This window comes from Lemur catta, chromosome 3, assembly GCF_020740605.2.
Source record: "Lemur catta isolate mLemCat1 chromosome 3, mLemCat1.pri, whole genome shotgun sequence".
NCBI classification, from domain to species: Eukaryota; Metazoa; Chordata; class Mammalia; order Primates; family Lemuridae; genus Lemur; species Lemur catta.
In genome coordinates, this window is record NC_059130.1 from 114,952,355 (window position 1) to 114,973,332 (window position 20,978).

Genomic DNA, 20,978 nt, shown 5'->3' on the forward strand with positions numbered 1-20,978 from the left:
AATTTTTTTAATTAGCTGGGCATGGTGATGGGCACCTGTAGTCCCAGCTACTTGGGAGGCTGAGGCAGGAGGATCACTTGAGGCCAGGAGTTCGAGACCAGCCTGGGCAACATAGCAAGACCCTGTCTCTACAAAAGATAGAAAAATTAGCCCAGTGTGGTGGTGTACACCTGTAGTCCCAGCTACCCAGGAGGCTGAGGCAGGAGGATCACTTCAGGTCAGGAGTTTGAGGTGCAGTGAGCCATGCTGACACCACTGCACTGCAGCCTGGGCAACAGAGCAAGACCCTGTCTCTCAAAAAAAAAAAAAAATAGACAAAGACAAGAAAAAGCAGAATCATCTGTTCAAATCCTGGCTATGTGATCTGGGCTGGTGGCTTAACCTCTCTGAGCAACTGAAGCCACAAGCCCTGCCCTGCTAACTTCACGGGGTGACTGGACAGTAGAATCCAATGTGCTTTATGTGTCATAAAATGCCACTCAAATCCTCCTGGGGCAGGGGACAGAGCACTGGACTTGGGAGTCAGAATGACCCACATTCAAATCCCAGCCCTGCCTGTACAGTTCCCCTGTCTGTACAATGGGACATAATCCCCCAAATCACAGTTTTGAAGCAGATTACATGATGCAAAGTATGAAGAGCAGGCTGGCCTAATGGGTCCAAGCAAGATGGTTCTCCCTGTTCATTGTTAGCCAGTATTCCTCCTCTCTCCCATCAGGTGTGCAGACAGGACCTACCCCACCCCCACCCCATTTCCCCACTGCCACAATCTCTCGCCTGCCTGTCCCACCTCGGCCCTCGACAGATGGCAGGTGCAGGGCTTTCTGCAGCATTATCTGCTAGACCCTTTGGGTTTAACAATCCGTCATCTTCCCCAACAGCCCTGGGAAGCCTGGACTATGGCCCCATTTCCCAAGGGAGCAATCAAGGCTCAGAGAGGGGAAATGACCTGCCCAGAACCCACAGCCAGAGCGTGGCCCTGCCCAGCCTGGCCTGGCCCCGCCCCCGCCAGCTCCAGCCGCTCTAGATGACTGCAGTGGTTTTTACAGGCAAGAAGGAGGGGCCCCGCGCTGGGTGGGGATGGAAAGAAAGGGAAGGAGAAGAGCCTCCCTGGGCCCCGCCCGTCCTCCCCTGTCCCCAGAGAAGAAAAGCAAGGAGCATGGCAGAGACTATACCGGGCTGATGGGCATCCGGGCTCTCGCAGGGGACGTCGTCATAAATCACATCTTCTTCCAGGGCCGGGAAAGTGAACCGGTCGACTGGGAGGGAAGGGGAGGAGAGAGGGCACCAACGCGGGTTGTGGCGCCGGCTAAGGCGCAGCAGACTGACACCAGGACTGCACCAGCAGGCGGCACATGGCACCCTGACCTCTCTGCCAGCCCGGCCCAGCCGGAGCCCCGCCAGCTGCTCTCAGGGGATGCCGGCTTCCCTGCCTCTCCCCGCCCCCCAGGCTCCCCAAAGCGCCCTCCCAGTGACCACACAGACCCCCACCTGCCTCCCCCCACCCACAGGCAAGGCCCACCCATCTGGCTGATGGGGCAGCTGCTCACTGCCCCGCAGGCGGCATGACGCAGCCCAGCACCTGTGCCCTGGCCCCCAAGCATCCTCAGTCACCCAGGCCCCCAGGACGAGCCCCTCCCCAACAGAGCCAAGCCAGGATTCAGAAACCGGCCCCTGTCCCAGAGGGGAGCCTGTCCTTATTCCACGGGCCTTCCGGGAAGAAGTCATGGGACCTCTGTCCTAACTGTGATGTTCCCTGAGTCCTGGGGCCCTAGAGTCCTGCCAGAGCCTCACAGGGACCCCTCTTCCTCCTCCCACACTGACTGTGCCTCCAAAAGGGCCCGCAGGCCTGCCCACCGCTCACCAGTTCCCTAGTTCAGGCCCTCAGCCTCCCGCTCCTGGAAGACCCCCCAGTCTCCCCACTGGCTCCACCCACCCCAGAGGCAAGGGACTGAAAGGCAAATGTGGCCGCATCCCTCGCCTTCTGTGGCTCCCTATTGCCTTCAGAAACCTAAGCGTAACCCCCAACACCTCAGGAGCTGTTGAACCCATAAGGTGCCCCCACCAGACGGAGCACTGCTGCTTCCCGAGGTGCCAGGCATCCCCTCACCCTCTGGCCCTCACGTGAGCTGGCCCCCTGCCTGGTGACCCCGCTCCCTCCCTCTCTGTCCACAGGGCTCATCAAGGCACCTGCACGCTGCGTGGCAACTGCCTGCCTACGTGTCTGGTCCTGCTCACAGAAGGACCTCTCCTGGGTCACCAGGGCACTCCTACCACCGGCCTCCCTGGCCTGCCGCTGGGGCTTTGTAAGTATTTGAGGAGCAGGTGGAATGGGTCATCTACTGCTGGACCTCAGCTCTCGGGGGCCGTGGTGGGTCAAGGGGAGACTGTATCCTGGTACCATTCTGGTGCTACCTGGGCGGGCAGTCGGCGGGGGCAGGGGGAGACTTACTGCGACGGGTGCTCTTCTGCTTCCAGCTGGAGCGCCGCACCCCGGAGCAGGCTGCGTCCACCGTGTCCCCATTGCTCACGACAGCCGGCACCCTGCGGGCCAAGACGCGCTGGTGAGCTGCAGGGAAGGGGACGGCAGCCCCTTGAAGCCTCTGGCAGCCCCTGACCAGGTCATCGGGGCCCACGACAGTGAGGAGGCCTGTGGGGGTTTGGCCTTGGATAAGGACTTCTCTCTCAGCGTCCTCATCTTCAGAACACACTATGAGACCCAGCCAGCTTCTTTACAAGAGCGTAAAGATCAAACGCATTCACAGTGGTGAGTACCAAGCACTCCGCAAGAGAGGCCTGTCTGTCCGCCAGGGCAGACTCCACGGATCTCCATCTCGCCATCGTCCCATGTGCCCATGAAGGTCAGGGATCCCTGCTTCTTGCAAAACACAAGGACCTGCAACGCTTCAAAAGATTATCGTGGGAGGTAGAGCTTAGTCCCCCACACCCTTGAAGACGGGCTGGACCCAGTGACTCCCTTCCAAAGAACAGATATGCAAACCACAGAGCAGAGAAACCCGCCCGAGACCACGCTGCCCAGGGAGCGGCAGGGCCAGGCCATGAAGCCAGCTTGCCTGGCCATAAGGAGAGCAGTGACGGCACAAATGCCCTTTGCCTGTCCAGCACGGCAGCCTCCAGCCACATGTGCTACTGAGCACTTGAAATGTGGCTAGTGAGACCATGGAACTTAATTGTATTTTTTTTTTGTTTTAAGCACTGGAATTTTAAACAGCCCCACGTAGCTAGTGGCCACTGTCCCGGGCAGTGCAGTGTAAGCCACCTGCACTACTGAAGGAGCAAGTCTCGGCTCACACGTCACTGCCAGAAGCCGGCAGTGTCGCCCTGGGGTGAGGGAGGCAGCGTATTTCAGTCCTGGGGTGGCGCTTTCCACGACAGGAAGCACAGGCCAGAGGAGACAGGGCTGCTCTGGACCAGGAGGGGGGTGCTAGGCTGCAAGGAGCCGCCTGAGCCACAGCGCTAACAGCTGCTTCCCTGAGCCGCCACCTCCTCAGCACAGAAACATCCAGAAAGAGCTGACTCAGGCACTCAGAAAGGCTCAGACAGAGCCAAATGGTTCCAGCTGGAACCGACCTGAGCTTAAGAGAGACTGGCTTGACAGGCTACCGGCCTCTGATACACAACCACGGCCATTGGTGATCATCACAAAGCACCCTGCAGCACCTGCTACGCGCTGCTTGCCTTGCTTTACATGTATTTGCACATTTAATTTCACAGGAACACGCAGGAGGTGGGCGTCGTTATCCTCATTCTACAGGCAGGGAAACTGAGGCTCACAAAGACTCAATTGCTTAACCAAAGTCACTCGGCTAACTGGTGGGAGCTGGAATCTAAAGCTAAGTCTATCTGCAGAGCTTGTGTTCTTTCAACCAGACCACTTGGAAGTATTTGCCATTAAATATTCACCTACATCGCAGACTTGCTGTGTCATAAAGTCTCCTAAACTCTTGCCTGTTTAGCCAACATTTTTTAAAAAGGAAGGAGAGCAGCACCCCTCAGCACACAGTCAGAGGCACAAGTTCAAGTCTCTGTCTACTAGGGTCTGAATGCCTGTGTTCCCCCCAAAGTCCATGTTTTGAAATCCTCACCCTCAAAATGACAGAATTAGGAGGTGGGGCCTCTGGGGAGGTGATCAAGTCACGACAGCAGAGCCTCCATGCAGGGGATTAGTGCCCTTACAAATCAAAGAGGCTCCCGAGAACTCCCTTGCCCCTGCCACCATGTGAGAACACAGCAAGAAGGTGCCACCTAGGAACCAGGAATCAGACCCTCACCAGACACTGAATCTGCTGCCACCTTGATCTTGGACTTCCCAGCCTTGAGAACTGTAAGGAATAAGTTTCTATTGTGTATAAGCAACCCGGTCTATGGCATTTTGCTGTAGTAGCCCAAACAGACTAGGACAACGCCAGGCAGGAGTGAGGAACCTGCGGCCTTCTGATTTCAAGATTCTCCTTTTTTAAGCACCAAAGGAGGTAAGAGAAGCTTCATCTTTCTCTGCTGCACCTCTTTTAATAAAAGGATTTATTCTGCAAAATTTGGATTCAGTCAAAGGGCTGAACTTAAGGACCCAGAAGGCCACATTTCACCTTACTGCTGCAGGTTCCCCAACCCAACACTGAGAAGGCCCTGTGTAAACGCTCAAGGTGACATCCGGGCGGGGCTGGGCACCCTGGGCTGAGCTCAGGCAGCTTTAGAAAGGATCTGAAATGTGCCGAGCAGACCAGTAGCCGGGGTGGCTGAAGTGTGGGTCTCCTCCTGGGGCACATTAACGAAGCACAGTGAGCAGCCAGCTGAGGTGTGGGTCCTGTGTCCTGGCTGGGGAGTGGGGGTCCACAGCACGGAGCAATCACCTCCGTGTTACCCCCACTGCCCAAGTCGCCTGGCCAGCAAGTGCCACAGCAGCAATGTGAACAGAGTTGATCTGCCTGCAAAGCCTCTCAATGCCAGCTCTGTGGCCCCCAGACTGGAACAGGGGTTCCCTAGGGAGCCGGGCAAGGGAAGAGGAATAAAGCGAAGGTTGGTGGGGAGAGCAGAACACAAGCAAAGGTCCAGCTCGAGGCAAATATGCAAAGAGAGCATGGCCAGAAATGAGGCTGGGGGTGTCTCCTCCCCCCTTGCCTCTTCCTACTGCCACCAAGGCCACTGCTCCACCCTGCAACCACCCAGGGGCAGCCTCTCCCAGCTGCTGTCTGGAAGTCACACAGGGCGCTGCCTGGCTGGAAGTCTACTGCTTCCTGCCACCAAACACTCCTTCTGGGGCCTCCTCAAAGGCTCCAGATAACAAAAGAGCCATAAAAACCAACAAGAGGCCAATTATCTCACCCTTATTTGCGCTTCCTGCACTCCCAGTGCCTCTCAGCCCGAACTTGAGAGCAAGGCCAGCGACTAGAATTACACCAGGCTGCCAAGGTGAGGCCAAATCCATGCAGAGAACTAGAAGAGGAAGAGTTCGAGTAAGAAGGGGCAGACGCACAACAAAGTTCATTGGCCATGGTCTCCGGTCCACGGAGCTCCAAGCGCCTCTGCCCCACCTCCTCTCTCCCCAGAGAGCAGCCAGGCAGGAGGGGCATGGGCCCTGTGCCAGCAGGACCCCCACACCTACACACAATGATGACCGAAGCCCACCCACTCCAGAGAACGGCAGCCCAGCCCTCCGCAGCTACTGGTACAGGCCCCGTTCTCAGTGAACCTCCACGGTGAAAGGGGCGGCCTTGCTGAAGTAACAGGAAAATATCTAATCCCGCAATTTCCTAATAACAGCTAAAGATGGGTCATGAGCTCTCTCCCTGCTCTCTGCTCCTTCTCTCCCTACTGACAGGCACCCTGCAGGGACTCTGTTTTCACAAACATCTGAAAAGAGCTGGAAAAAGACAAAGAAACATAAATCTTTCTCTTTACATTCATTCCCCAGCCACTGCCCTTTAGAATCTGTCTCTATGGCCTGAAGGAGTTCCCGAGAAGCTCCCCGACAGACAGCAGGGGACAAACTTCGGGCTTCAGAGCCTGCCCCAAATCATACCATAATGGCTAGATCGCAGACAAGATCTCTGACATGACAGCCGCTTCTGCTGTTACCTGCCTGCCGAGAAGAGAGAGAGGAGGGAGGCAGCCTTCATGGTACCCTGTTATTAATAATTCAGCCACAGCCATAAATTATCTTCACCCCCTTTTTACAATTCCTAAATAAAAACCCTGAATACCTGCTTCTCTCTGCCGACACTTTTCCTCTTCCTCCATTTCACCATGTTGGTCCTTTCCCACTTGGGAAAGTAAAATAAGTTTCTTCCTTCTATCCTAAACTTTGGAGAAATGTTTCTCAAACCCGCACGCACCAGCACTCCACCCTACCACACAGGGTCCCTTCCCAGAGGGTGCACAGTGTGGGCGTTCGGTGGGAAGACCCCCAAAACCAGAACAGTCTGGGGATTGCTGGCCACACAAACAGGCATTTTGGGGCCTTTTTTGGGATGAGGCATGAAAAATATGAAAGAGGAAAGAACTCCATCTTTGGGAAGCGGAAGGGACCAGAATGACGTTTGCCTTAGAAGGCCTGGACGAAAACCCCAGCCTGCAGTACAGGGAGGGCCGGGACAGCAGAGCTCGTCCAGGATGGCCCCACTCGGAGTGTCCCCACCTACCTCCAAAACTGCCCCCAACACCATGAGATGCAAAGGAAAGGCAAAAATATTAAGCCCACATTAAACCTATTGCTAGATTTCTTTTCTACCCTGGCTGCTCTCTGGTTGATAAAAGCATGTTAAAGCCAAAAAGACCTTAAAGACTATCTGGTCTGAATATTCAAAGCCAGCTGCCCATTGGAGTCACCCAGGGAGCTCCTAAAAGATCTGGGTGCCGGGGACCCTGCCCCCATGACTGTGACCATTGGTCTGGGGAGGGGCCCAGGCACATGTGCTTTTAAAAGTTCCCCACTGGCAGGGCATGGTGGCTCACACCTGTGATCCCAGTACTTTGGGAGGCTGAGGCAGGAGGATCATTTGAGGACAGGAGTTCAAGGCCAGTCTGCGCAACACAGCAAGACCCTGCTGGATCTACTTAAAAAAAAAAAAATTGGCCAGGCATGGTGGTATGCACCTGTAGTCCCAGCTACATGGGAGGCTGAGGCAGGAGGATGGCTTGAGCCAGGAGTTTGAGGCTGCAGTGAGCTGTGACTGCACCACTGCACTCCAGCCTGGGTGACAGAATGAGACTCCATCTCAAAAAATAGGTAGATAAAAATAAAAGCTCCCCACTGGCTCCAATGTGCAGCTAGGGTGGAGACCCGGGCTCACAGGCTTGGCAGTGAATCAGCACACACTGCAGAGCCAACAGACCTAGGATAAGACCTTGGCTCTGCCACTCAGCCGTAGGCACTAGGATGAGTCACTTCATATGGAATGGGGCAAATAATCAATTCTACTTCCTGTTGTGAGGATTAAATGAGATAATGCAGGCAAAGCACTTAGCACTTCTCCATGCCTCAGTTTCCATATCTGCGAAATGCAGCAATAATACCTCCCTCTTAGGATTTTGCTAAGGAATAAATTTTAAAAAGGCATATACAGCCTGGGCAACATAACAAGAACCCCATCTCTACAAAAAATAAAACAAAGAAAATAGTCGGCGTGCACCTGCAGCCCCAGCTACTCAGGAGGCTGAGGCAGGAGGATCACCTGAGCCCAGGAGTTTGAGGATGCAGTGAGCTAGGAAGATGCCACTGCCCTCCAGCCTGGGTGACAGAGCAAGACCCTGTCTCAAAAAAATCAATAACTAAAATAAAATAACTTTAAATTTTTTTTGAAAAAAGGCACGTAAAACTGGAAACACAGGGTCTGGCCCGAGGTAAGTCCTCGTGTGTGCTCCTTTCCTCCACCTCTCTTGCAGGCGCAGGGTCGCTCGATGGTCGGCACAGTGGTGCCTCCACCCTGCACGTGTCTGCCTCTCTATGCTGCTGCTGGCCATCCCTCCCACACAGAGGGGTTCCAGGACCCCATCTGTCTGTCCTGTGCCACCCCACGTGTGACCCCAGATCCCTTTACTGAATGAGGAGAGCAGTGGGAGCCACCCAGGGGAAGTCTGGGAGGGCCTCACATGCACCTGAAACCCAGTGCTCAATGGGGAGCGAGCGTCAGGCCCCTGGGAGCCATCTCTACGCAGCTGGTCCCACAGCACCGGGGCTGACCCACACCCCGGCCTCTGGCCTCCCACCCCGTGGCACGTGCACCTCCCTCCCAACATCTCGGAGGGCCCTGGGCTCGGCAGTCGGACGTGGACAGGCTCTGCACCCCCAGCAATAACGTACAGAGAGTCATGTGGGGTGTTGTAGTTGCAAGTTCCCATGGGGAGATGCTCATAATATGTCATTAGGCAAAAAAATCCATGAAACAGCATGTGCAGTAAAACCAGAGTTCTATATAAAAAATTACATATACTCATATATGTGCCGAGGGAAGAAGCTAGGCAGAAACACACGGCAGTAGAACTGAAGGTGCTTTTGGTCTACTATTTTCTGTACTTTCTAATTTTTCTACAATAAACATATATGATTTTTTTTATAGAAAGGGAGGGAGGGAAGAAGGAATGAAGGAAGGAAGGAAGGAAGGAAGGAAGGAAGGAAGGAAGGAAGGAAGGAAGGAAGGAAGGACGGACGGACCTCTCAGCCAATGCTAAGCAATGGACTGGCCAGTGTAGGGTCCCTTGTGCCCCAAGTCTTCCCTAGACAGATGTGCACCCTTTTGGGGACAGTGACAACGAGCAGCTCACTGGCCAAGCCCCTGATCCTCCACATCTCACTTCATCCTCCAGCAGCACCATCAAGTGGGTCTCATCATCCCACTTCCCAGAGAGGGTCAGGCAGATAACCAACGAACAGGTGCTGGGTCACGTGGCTAACGTGAGGGCAGGTGGGCTGCAAACCTGACCTGTGCGGGACAGGGCAGAGCCAGAGGGGTTAGAACACGGGTGTGGAAGCCAACGGTGTTTAACCCTCTGCCCATCTCACTCCGTGACCTCGGGCTGGTGTCGTGTCCTCTCTGTGCCTGCTTCCGCATCTGCACAATGGGGATTACAACAGCGCCTGGCCCGTTAGAGTGTCTCGAGGATTAATGAGAAAGGGGAGGCAGAGCCCTCAGAACAGGGTCCACCCAGGCACATAAAAACAACACGGCCTGGTGCAGCACGTCAGCCCCTCATCACAGGCGCTCAGTGAAGGTGCTGGATGGAAGGACAGAGGGACGGGAGGACGGAGGGGAAGGGCAGGGGAATCCCGGCCAGGTGGCAGAGTACGGGCCAAGGGCTACCCCGAGCACTGTCCTGGACGCACAGAGAGGGCCACAGAGGAAGAACAGACAGAGCCCCTGCCTCGGGCTTTGCGCCCAGCCCCCTAGACCAGTGACCCTCCCCTCTGGGTCTGCAAAATGGGACCCACAAGAATTTCCTCTTTGCAGGGCTGTTGCATTAGTCTCCTGTTGCTGCTGTAGCACGTTACCACAGACTTAGTGACTTCAAACACAAATCTATTTTCTTACAGTCATAGAGCTCAAAAGTCCAAAATGGGTTTCGCTAGGCTAAAAGCAAGGTGTGGGCAGGGCCACGCTCCTTGCGGAGGCTCCAGGGAAGAAGCCATTCCTTTGCCTTTTCCAGCCTAGAGAAGCCACCTGCATTCCTTGGTCACGGTCCCTTCCTCCATCTCCAAAGCCAGCAGGGTAGCATCTCCCCACCTCTCCTCTGACCCTCCTGCCCCACTTGTGCAAGGACCCTTGTGATTCCATTGGGCCCACCAATAATCCAGAATAATCTCCCGTCTCAAGATCCTCAAGTTAACTGTACCTGCAAAGTCCCTTTGCCATGCAAGGCAGCACATTCAAGGTTGAGGATGTGGAAGTCTTTGGGGGTGGAAGGGCCATTACTCTGCCTCCCACAGTTGTGAGAATCACAATGAGGTGTGTGCGGAAAGGGCCACGCAAACTGTAAAGTCCGTGCTCGTGCCAGCTGCTAGTCCTGATGTGCCTTCTTTGTGGCAGGCACGAGGGATGAAAGACGGACGAGGCAGAGTCCTGTCCCTGCAGGGATCCAGGCATAGCTGTCACTAGATTCCTCAAAGGTGTGTTCAGTACAATGAACAGGTACATCGCATGTACCCTCAAAGGGCCTGGGGTCCAAAGGTCATGGCTCTGATGTGGGAACTGAGAACTGCTTCCACCCTCAGAGGTGGAAAAGAAGGAAAGAGAAGACAAAAAACACAGCTTTTTCAAGTTAGGGACTTGGCAAGGGGCCAGAGAGGTCTTTGGTGAAAGGAAGGGCCTGGTCTTCATAACCTTCCCATGGGGGCCTTCACGGGGCAGAGCCGATGGCAGCCAGGCCTCAGGTTCCACACCGACCTTGTGGGACAGGACGCGGGAGGCTCAAATGCTCTGGATTTGGGAACAGCGGGTGGAAGGACAAGCCCAGGATTCCAAACAACTCCCGCTAGGTCTGCGGCAATCTGGAAAACCTTGAGAATTTCCTCTGGGGACTGGGGGACACTCTGGCCTTGTTGATCTGCTCTTTCTAGGCACCCCCGTAACCCCCACACCCAGAAGCCTCAGAAGCCACAGGCCACCAGCGCCCGGTTTCTATTCTGTTCCAATGCTGTTTCTCTGAGCCTGGTCTCCTCTTGGCCGAATCCTCAGCTCCTCATACATCCAGGGAGGACAGGTCTCCCTGTCCTTTCCAGGAATCCGGCTGCCCCATTCCCTCCTCCAGCTCCAGCCCAGGTGGGAGACATCGGCCAATGGACAGCACAATCCATCTTGTCCAGAAAAGCCCAGGAAGGGGCAAGACAGGTACCTCCAGGGAGCCTGTGAGAGCCCCCACAGCTGGGGTCAGTCGCCGAAACCCTGACCCAGTAGGAAATGCTGAGGCCACAGGAACCCTGTGTGGACGGAGGCAAAACTGGGCAGGAAAAACAAACAACTGCGGCGGGGGCCAGAGTCCATAGGGCTGTTGCACTCAGAGGTGAGAGGTGCAGGCCTGAGTCCAGGAAAAACACAGGGAGCCAGCGACCCTCGGCACGTGCATTTCCTGGCCACTGCTGGGTGCCCGGGGCTGCTCCTCCAACCACAACTCTCCCGGGAGAGCTCAGGGTGGACATGAGCGCTTGGGCTCCAAAGTCCACCAGCACCCTGTGCCCGCGCTGCTAAGCCATGAGAGTACAGTAGCAGACACAGTATCTTCCCCTGTAAAAACAGAAAGTGTCCCTGTCCCCATGGAGGTGACCGCAGGTGGGAGACGCACCTCCACACCCCCCACGCTCACAAGACCTCCGTAGGGGGAGAGAAGGGGGGGCTGCTTTAATTTGCTCCCATTTCAAGGGAAGGGGCCTCACCCAGAATCACACACCAGGCAGTGCAGAGTGAGGCTCCCCAGGTGGGGTCTATGGAACATTCCACCCACCGCTTAGAAACCTCTGTCCCGAGAGCTCAGAGACCACCCCTGAGCAGGCAGTAAGAATTCTTACCCCAACACACACACACAAGCATTCACATGGAGGCAGCCACGCCCTCCCACGGGAACCAAAGCCTGAGTTCCTGCAGGCAGGCTAGCGACAGTGGCGGGAACCTGGCCTCCGGGTCAGCAGGGCCCTGGTTCTGAATGAACTTGTACTATCCGCATGTAACCATGGGCCCAGCACCTCACTCCCCTAAGCCTCAATTTCCCCATCTGTAAAACAGGTAATAACAGTGTCTACTTCCCAGAGATGGGAGGAGTAAGTGGGACTGGGCATTTAGCTCAGTGCCTGGTATGCAGCACACATGATCATTATTATATTGTTACTATTATTATTATCTGCTAACAGGTATGTCCCACTGGGAAAAGAGAACGTGCCACCAGTTAGCTGAGCACTTCGGTGCTTGCTTTTTACCAGCAGTGGGGCGGACTAGCTTCCAGCCATCCTCACCCCTGGGGACTGTTGAGCAGGGTGGCCCAACTCTAAAATCACCCCCTGGGCCTTGGCCAAAGCACACACCTGGCAACACCAGCAGCTCCGTGTACCCCACAGCAGCCTGGCCGCCCCCTCTCGGCAACACAGCAAAGCAGGCGAAGGGACAGGAAGGTCCACAGGCCTCAAAGCTAGAGCCGACCCCACACCCCGCTCCTTCCTCAGTGCCGCTGCTGCCCAGGTCACTGGCCTGCAGATCAGCCCCAGTCATCCTCGTGACCACCTGCCCCGCAGGTGTGATTCTCCTCACTGTGGAGACAGGGGACACAGACTCAGAGAGGTGGGGGGCCAGCCCGTGGCGCACAGCTTGTCGGTGAGAAACGGGTTAAAGCCAGGTCTGTCTGACTCCCAGGGGCACAGAGCCACCCGGCTCCAGAACAACAGCTGCGAATACATTTGAGCAGCTAGCACATGCAGCACTGTGCCTATCTATGCTAGCTTATTCACTCCACACACGGCCCTGCAAGAGAGTCGATTCATCATCCCCATTTTACTGATTAAGAAAGTGAGGCTCGGACAGGAAGCAACTTGCTGGGCGACACAGCTAGTGAGTAGCAGAGCCAAGACCTGGAGCTGGCACCGTGCGGCTCAGGCCCTGGAAGCCCCAACTCAGCCCTCACTCCCGGCACCCCCAGCAGCTGTAAAGGGGGGCCTAGGACCGGCCCTGCCTCCTTTCCTCCCCGGCTATGGAGTGAGGTCACTTTGCGACAAAAGCCCTGGGACCTGGGCAGTTATTGCATCTATGGTATCAGGAGCCCTAGGCCAGGTAGACAGCCAGCCAAAGCCCAAGGCCATTTCCAAACCTCCCAGCAGGGGTCGAGGAGGAAAAGCAGTGGGAAGAGGCAAAATGTTCTCCACTTTGAGATTTGTTTCTTCAAAAGTGTTTGCTTAGTGACCACCTTTGGACAAATTTTAAAAAAAAGAAAATTAAGATTTTTTTCCTTTCTCTTTGATAATGAGGAGGAGGAAAGTAGTCTGGATGGATTCTTCTCCCAGACTCCAGAGTGGAAAAGCACCACCCAGGGAGCAGCTGGAATGTAAGTAAATGCGGACCTGAAATGGAGGTGACAGAGCTGGGGGCAGCGTGGAGAGCACTGGACGAGGAGTCAGGAGGCTGCTGCCCTCTCACTCCCTGAGCTTGGGCAAGTCCCGCCCCACGGCCTCCCCCTGGGTAAGACTGAGAGGCTGGACTGGAGCCTCCTGGGACTCCTCCCCTAACCAGTGCTCTGCAGAGAGCACGTGTCCCATGAATGTTGTCCAGAAAATGACAGTAAAAGCCCTAATGCCCAGTTTAGGGCATTCAAAAGTGATGCTTATTGCTACTGCTGCTGGTGAGACGCCAGCCCCCAGCAACCCAGCGCAGCCCTGGAGCGCACGGTGCCGGGCACACAGACTCCACCCTGGCCCTGTCCAGTGGAAGCGCCCACGCTGGGCAAGAGGCGGGAGCAGAGATACACACGACACACACTTAGGAGAGCCAGGAGCCTCCTGGCCATTCCCACTTGTTCCTCACAGTCCTCTGCAGTGGACATTATTATTTCCATCTAACAGATGAGGAAACCGGGGCTCGGGGAGGTCCACAGGTAGCCCAAAGTCAGGTAGCCAGCAAGCGGCCGAGTGGGGATCAGAACCTCCGAGCTCACGCCCCCTGTGCCTCCAGGAGACGGTGTTCACGGCAGCTGGGGTAACTCCAGGGTGAGCCTAGGACAGGTTGTGGCGCTGCGGAGTGGCAGGCAGGGGGTTAAAGGCAGAGACCAAGCCCCTCTCCCTGCCCGGAAATGCCTGGCCAGTGCTAACCTATCCTAACCACCAGGATGATGAAAAACAACCCCGTGCAGCACCAGCTCTGGGAGCCACTAGGTCACTTGGCCTCCGCTTGGTGCCCGGAGCCCGCCTGACACGTGACCTGGCTGCAGAGTCACCAGGGCCCAGAGCAGGAGCCAAGTCTCCAGGACGCAGCAGGACTGCTGGGCCACAGGGCACAGAGAGATGGCAGGCAGGGAAGGGCCCCGCTGCAGCACTCCTGACCCCTGACTTGAGTTCAGGGCAACTGGGGTCTGCAGGAAGGTAGCTTGGGAGAAGTGAGAGCACTAGACCCCAGGGAGGGGTACACTCGCTTGCTGCCCACGTTGCTCCCCAGCCCTGCACCTCTGCTCAGGGGCTTCCTCCCTGCAGACCTTCCTCCCACCCCCCACTATCCCCAATGGTGAATTTATACTCACTTGCTCAGCAAAGACCCGGTCTGGAAGTCTTCCCTGACGGCCCCACCCCACCCCAGCCCAGCCCCCCTCTTTCACTGTCCCCTGGGCATCTTTCCCTGCCCCACTGTGACATTTTTACATCCCCCACCAGACTGAGCTTCTCTGCAGCTTCATTCCTGGCCCAGCCTGGAGGATCTCACCCCGTGGGAGACTGCAGCCCTCACAGACCTCCCCAGCCCAGGTGCAGGACCAGTGGCTGCTGATTCATTTCGGTCCCTAATCAGGGAGGAGAGGCTGGCCCCTAATTCTGACCTTAATTACACAGTAGCAAGCCCGACAGAAACCCTCCCAGGGTCCACCCACTCTGGACAGCAAATGGGCACATACAGGGACTCCTTCCCCTCCAGGGGCCCTAGGCCTGCAACCCGCATCTCTGAGACCTCCCGCTGGGTGACACCTGCCTGAGAATTAGCCCCCCTCACTTGGCTCACCCCAGGAAGACAAAAGGGGCTCAAACACCCCTCCTCCCACCATGGTAGCCAGGATTTACACTCAGAGCCCCAGATGCCCCTGGCCTTGACGCCCCACTGCTTAGGCAGGGAGGCTGTAAGCACCCACGTCCTGAGTGGCCTCAGCTTCCACCATCCCCAGCTCCCCAAATGTGCCATCCAACCCAGACCTGGCTTGCCAAGACCACAGAGGAACTGTGATTTAAAAGTAACTGTCTTGATTACATACCAACTATGAGGCTAGGCATCTTACCCAATAGCCCATTTTACAGATGAGAAAACCCAAGCCCAGGAGAACTTTGACCTATGTAAGGAGCCATGGCCAGTGTGGGGGCCAGCGTCAAGACACAGGCAGTCACCCCAGCATCTAGGCTTTTAACCATTAGGCCAACAAGTGCCACAGGCAGGGAATACCAATGGGAATAGCAAAACAAGTGGCAACAGCAAAAACAATTACAACGGGCCGGCACAGTGCTGAACGCCAGACAGCTGTTTAGTCCTCGACAGCCAACGGAGTGTATGAACAGAATGACACTCGGAGAGTTTCTGTGACTCCTCCAAGGCCACACAGCTAGCAAGGGACAGAGGCAGGGTTTGGAGCCAGGCTGTTTTCTGCTATTTCACAGGCTTGTGGGCAAAAGAAGGGAAGAAGGAACATGAGTTTTAGGGACTGACCTCTTCCCCTGGACGAAGGCTCTCAATGACATGCCTTCCTCCTTTGCCAAAGACCTGTCAGAGCCCTCCTGGCCTCAGCTCCACCCTGTCCCCAGCCCCTGCCTGGTCTTTCCCTGTTTCCAACCACCAGAGCAAAGGAGTGAGGTTCACTTACTCTGTGCCAGGCGGCTCGGCTGCTGGGTCTGGGTCTGTGGGACAAGAGCAGAGGGAAAGCCTGTCAGGCCGGAGGCGGCCCCACGCACATCCCCGCCCCTTTCCCAGCCTCCCGCGGGGAGCCACAGACAGGGCCCGGCCAGCCTGGGTGCCTGCTGGGTCCTGCCTCCTCTCCCAGCCCAGCTCAGCCACTGAGCTCCCCTACCTGTCCTGCGGCACCACCCCCACCTCCACCCTGTGGCTCACATCCCAACCCCAGCTGGAACCAGCCTCCCTGGCTGCTCAGGGCCTGTCCTCCTCCGGAAGCCCTTCTCCCCAAGCCTACAGGAAGTTCCAGCTAGTCCGGTCCCCAGATTCTCGCCCAGAATCTAAGAGCCCAGAAGCTGCCATTTAATAGCAGCCTTATCAGGGCCCTCCACCGCTAAGGGCTGCCAGCTCCCCCACCGCTCGCCATCCCCCGCCACCCCCCTGGCGGCAGAGGGCACCTCAGGGAGGCTGCTATTCTGGCTGGTGTGGATTCTCCAAGAGAAGCTGCCCCGGGAGGGCTTCAGAGACACAAGCTCTGGGCAGCAACTGTCTCCAAAGCAAAACCTCGGCCAACCACTTCCATTTACAATGTGCCAAAGTGCGCCAGATGTTGCAGGAATGCTAGGAATTTCGAATTCCCAAGGGAAACAATGGAATGCAGCTTCTTCCCAGTGGTTTTTCCCTTCCTGCTTTCTGGGGACAGCAGAGAGGCCACCAGACATCCCTGGGAGCCTGGAGCTTCCGCCAGTTCTCTACACTCCCTGTAAGCCCCGGGACCAAAGGTTCCAGAAATACCTTACCAGTGACAGGAGCGGAGTCAAAGTGGATCAGGGGAGAGTCTGCGTCCCTCTCGGGAGGCAGGCTGGGAACAGCCAGGCCTGTGCTGGTGTCCTCTTCATCATCACTGTCATCAAACTCAAAGGCTTCTCCAGGGTCGTCCTCCGGCTCAGGGGAGGGGCCTGGGACTCCGGGAACCAGCTGATCTCCTGCAAGAGAGGAGGAGCTAGCCAGGCCGCAGGGTCTCGCAGGTTTGGTCAAGGGAGAGATGGCTGGGGTCGGTGGGCATGGGCTGGAACTGAGGGTCTGAGCAAGGGAAGGAGAGTTCCCAGAGACAGGATCAAGCTCAGGCCAGGTGGCCCTACTGTGCCCCTAAGGTTGGGTCAGGTCTGTAAGCAGATGGTGGCAGTGGAGAGAGGGCGGGAACATGTGCACACCTGTACTTGAATGTAAGCCTTTCCTCTTCCTATTGCCTGGCTTTGTGAACAAGGGGGCTTTTTGAATGCATCTGCATGTGTGCACAAGCCTTCACGTGTGTTTCTGTGTGTGTGCGTAGTGTTGTGCACTTTGTGTGTGTGCCAACGAGCGGACAGACTGACACGTCCTGCACGCTGTATTCATTCGTATGCACGGAGGCACAAAACACAGCTGCTTGGGAATGTCTGGGGCTTGAAGGCAGCCAGCTGAGGGTACGAGGGCACAGACTGGCCGGGGCAGGGGCCCGAACTCCCAGCATGGAGGTCTGCGGGTAGGGCCTCATTCCTTGCTTCTCCCCGCCTGGGAGACCCCCTTTGCGGCTGTGACCTCTTTTCCTCCTCCTCGTCTGTGAAAGCGCAGCTCAAGCACAGAGACCCAGAGCACCCTGATACAGCGGGCCCTGCCTCCCTTCTCCATGCTTGCCTGCTGACTGTTCCCTTCGTCCAGTCCTGTAGGAAGCGTGAATGATGTATTCTGTACTCGTCTGCGCTCCCCTCCCAGGCTAGGATCCCTAAGAGCAGACTTCCCACCTGACCGTCCCGGGCTGGGAGCTCAGCAGCTTTTGTTAATCTAGTGAAGGAATGAATCCTCTACCCTGAAGAGCATAACAAGCCCTCACCTTTCCAGCCAATCCTCCAAGCAGAGATGCCCCGGTGCTCTTCCTAGAAGACGTCTTTCCTAGGATCTGGGCCTGGACAGAACCGTAGGGGTTCACTAAGCCTGTCTCCTACCTTGTACAAACCCGCTGCAAAGCCAAAGGGAAGTCTGGTCTGGTTTTAACCATCTGCCAAGCTGACCACCCCTCTTTGAGCCACTCTGAGCAGTCCTCTCGTGCCACGTGCCACACATCTGGACTCAGACGGCCATGTCTGAGACCCCCGCTCACTGTGTGGTTCTGAGCAAGTCACCCCACTTCTCTGAACCTTGTTATTCTCCTCTGTAAACTGAAGAATAAAAACAGCACTTTCCCCACAAGGCTGACATGAACATCAGCGGAGACGCAGGTTAGGGTTTCTCAGCCTTGGCACTGCTGACACTCGGGCTGGGTAATTCTCTGTTTCGGGGGTAGCTGTCCTATGCAATGTAGCATGCTCAGCAGCACCCCTGGCTTCTACCCACTACAGGCTGGTGGCCCCCTCCAGCTATGATGACCAAAAATGTCTCCAGACATTGCCATATGTCTCCCTGGAGAGCAAAATCGCTACTAGCTGAGAACCACTGGGGCAGGTGCAGCCCTGGGCACAGTGCCTGTGTACCTAAGGGTTATGACAATAACAGGTGTAATTACTGTCCGCCTGCCGGCCTCGGATCCTTGGGGACAGACAGGATTGCCTAGTCCATGGGTCTGCGGACCCCACCCAGCAGGTGCTCCATAAAGATTAAGATGGATCGATGAGTGAACAGTGAGGAACTGGACAGAACAGAGAGAGAGATGGATGGGCCAGCAGATGGACAGACAGACATCTGATCCCAACAGTCTCTCCAACCAGAGAAATCCAATCCCTCCCCCACAGCGACACGGAAGTTCCCTGAGCAGAATATTTTAGGTACAAATGTAAGAAACCCTTTCTTCAGCTGATCAACTGCAGCAGGAGCCCCAAGCATGCCCTCCCTGCCCAGGGCGGGGAGTCCCCGACTTCCTCTGAGAGGTGATGGCCAAACGGAGGCCACTGGGGAGGGACCCAGCCCCTCCTGCTGGGGCTTTGGGGATCCCAGGGGCCGATGCCAGCAGGGGTGGACTCCTCTGGCACAGACTCCTTCCCCAGGTGTGGAGAAACAAGTGCTCTATGGGCCCACATGGCGTCCTGTGTAAGCCTCACACCCACCTCCATATTACGTAACCGCGACTCGGAGAGCCAGAGGCAAAGCGATGCACCCACAGTTGTGCAGCTAATGGGGCAGGGTGGATTTGAACCCAGCTCCGCCCATGCGCTACGCTCTCCACTGAGCCCTGCCCCTCCTGCAAGTGGCTGAGCCCTCGGACATTCTGCCCTATGATGACAAATTAACAAAGGAAACACAGGGGTTGGGTGGGAAGCTGGATTTGTGGCTCAAAAATTCAATTAGGGGATTCCCAATCAGCATTTTGTTTTGTGTTTTGAATTGCTTGTTTCAGATATTTAATAATGTTGTTATAATATTAACAAAATCACACTGGGTATTACTTTTGGTATTACGATACCAAATAAAATATACTTGGTATTAAATTATTTCAGATACTTAAAAGTATTTGTACTATAATCTGATATAATTTTAATATCGCATTTGACACTTCTGTTCCAGGTATATAGATGTGTGTGTGCATGTGTGTGCACTCACACGTGCACGCATGTGTAGAATCTTCTACTCCCCCCTTGCTCCTTCCATTCCAGCCATGCTGGGCTGTTCTCCTTCCTGTACCATGAATGTGCTAGACATGCTCCCGCCCCAGGATCCTTGCACTTGCAGTCCCAGGGCCTAGAACATTCTTCCCCCAGGTATCTTCTCCCACTTCACCTCCTGCAGGTCTTTATGTCATCTTTCAGTGAAGCTGCCATGAAGACACCCTGAGACTCCGTTTGCCTTGCCTACTTTATGTCTCTCTGTGGCCTTTATCAGCATGTGATGCTGTATGTTATTTTTTTTACTGTCTCCTCTACTAGAATATAACCTTCATAAGAACAGGCATTTTTGTCCGTTTTGTTCACTTTTGTCTTCTCTAGCATCCAGTGCAGTGCCCAGCACACAGTAGGCATATTATACGCCTTTGTTGAACACACACACATATACACACACACTCCTATTGCCATGTCTATGGGTTGTGGCTTTAAACGTTTAAAAAATACTGGAATAAGTGACCACGAAGTCCCTGCCCACTATTTTGGGGGTACCAGATACAGGCCCATCATGACATACAGAGCTTGCCTAACCTCTCGGTCCTCGGTTCCCTCGGTCCTTGCCCAATTGAATCTGCTGGGCAGGGTGAGGGTGGGGGTTCCCTTTACACAAGGATGGTGTCACTGTACTGACAAAGGTTTTAGAGTCAGACCACCTGGGTTCAGCTCATACGCCAGCTCACCCAGGTGCTGGCTGTATGAGTGTCCAGTTATTTGTCCCCAAGTTTCAGTTTCCTGATCTGCAAAATGAGGCAATAATAGTGACCACCTCCCAGGGCTGCTGGGAGGCTGGAGTGAATTACCACACACGAAGCACCTGGTACCAGGTGTATGCTCATTAAATGCCAGCTGTTCTTATGATGATGATTCTACTTATTGTTGTCACCATCATACATCATCATTATCACCATTATTATCACTATTACTATTAGGATCACAGCCCTGCCATAACCGAGCCCCTGCCCCGGGGTGAGATGAGCAGTCCTCCCCCACTCACAGGCCAGGCCCAGCCCCAGGCCACTCAGGCTGTGCCCAGAGACTCAGGTCACCTCTGTGCCTTCTCCCTTGAAGAGTATTAGTACACACAGCTTCAGTTATCCCACTGACGGTCATCCACATGTCCAGTGCACAGCTCCTGGCAGCCCCTGGGCCAGGAGGTTGTAGGAAAAGTAATATATGGTCCTTGGGCATCTGGGAGCTCACTGCAGAGGGAGGGAGGCAGATCCAGCAAGAGAAAAGCCTAAAACCCCAGAGATATAGAGGGTGTTGAGAGAAAGGGGGCTCATGCTCGCTGGGGCTTCAGGAAAGACTCTGGGCATGAGGCTGCCCTTGCACCAAGCCTTGAAGGACGAGAAAAGGCCCGACAGGCCCAGGTGGGGCTGGGGTGGTGGGATTACTCCAGGCTGGGGCTGCAGCAGGAGCAGAGAACAGACAGCAAGCGACCCAGTGGGACTGAAGACCTGAGTAAGGATGCAGGGGTCACAGACAGCTGACAAGGTGCTTGCGGGACTCCCCTTCTCAGGAATTTGAATTTTATTTGGGAAGATGATGGGGAGCTCTCGAAGAATCAGAAAATGGCAAAGAGCTCAGTGTGACCAGATGACACGAGCCAGCAATATCAGATGGAGCTAGGATAATAAATGTTTGTCAAATATTTGCTGAACAGAACAGAATTGATTTAGTTGTAGAACATTTTTTCCCACTTCCCATGTTTGGCCCTCTTGGCAGGTAGGAGAAAGAGAGTGGGGTGCTCACGGCAGCAAGGGCCAGGGCACCATCCTGGGAC

General features: G+C 55.4%; 1 protein-coding gene across 8 annotated transcripts in view; it reads right to left on the reverse strand.

The window, feature by feature from the left end:
- The window catches only part of ARHGEF10L (Rho guanine nucleotide exchange factor 10 like), a 138,484-nt gene that overhangs the window by 82,443 nt on the left and 35,063 nt on the right, over positions 1-20,978 (reverse strand). For all 8 annotated transcript variants that reach the window (XM_045548582.1, XM_045548581.1, XM_045548579.1 and 5 more), the window contains 4 exons: positions 16,364-16,549; positions 15,538-15,571; positions 2,453-2,544; positions 1,176-1,259 (listed from right to left, as the gene is read on the reverse strand). In XM_045548582.1, coding sequence (XP_045404538.1) covers positions 1,176-1,259; positions 2,453-2,544; positions 15,538-15,571; positions 16,364-16,549 — 396 coding nt within the window. The remainder of the gene's footprint in view (positions 1-1,175; positions 1,260-2,452; positions 2,545-15,537; positions 15,572-16,363; positions 16,550-20,978) is intronic.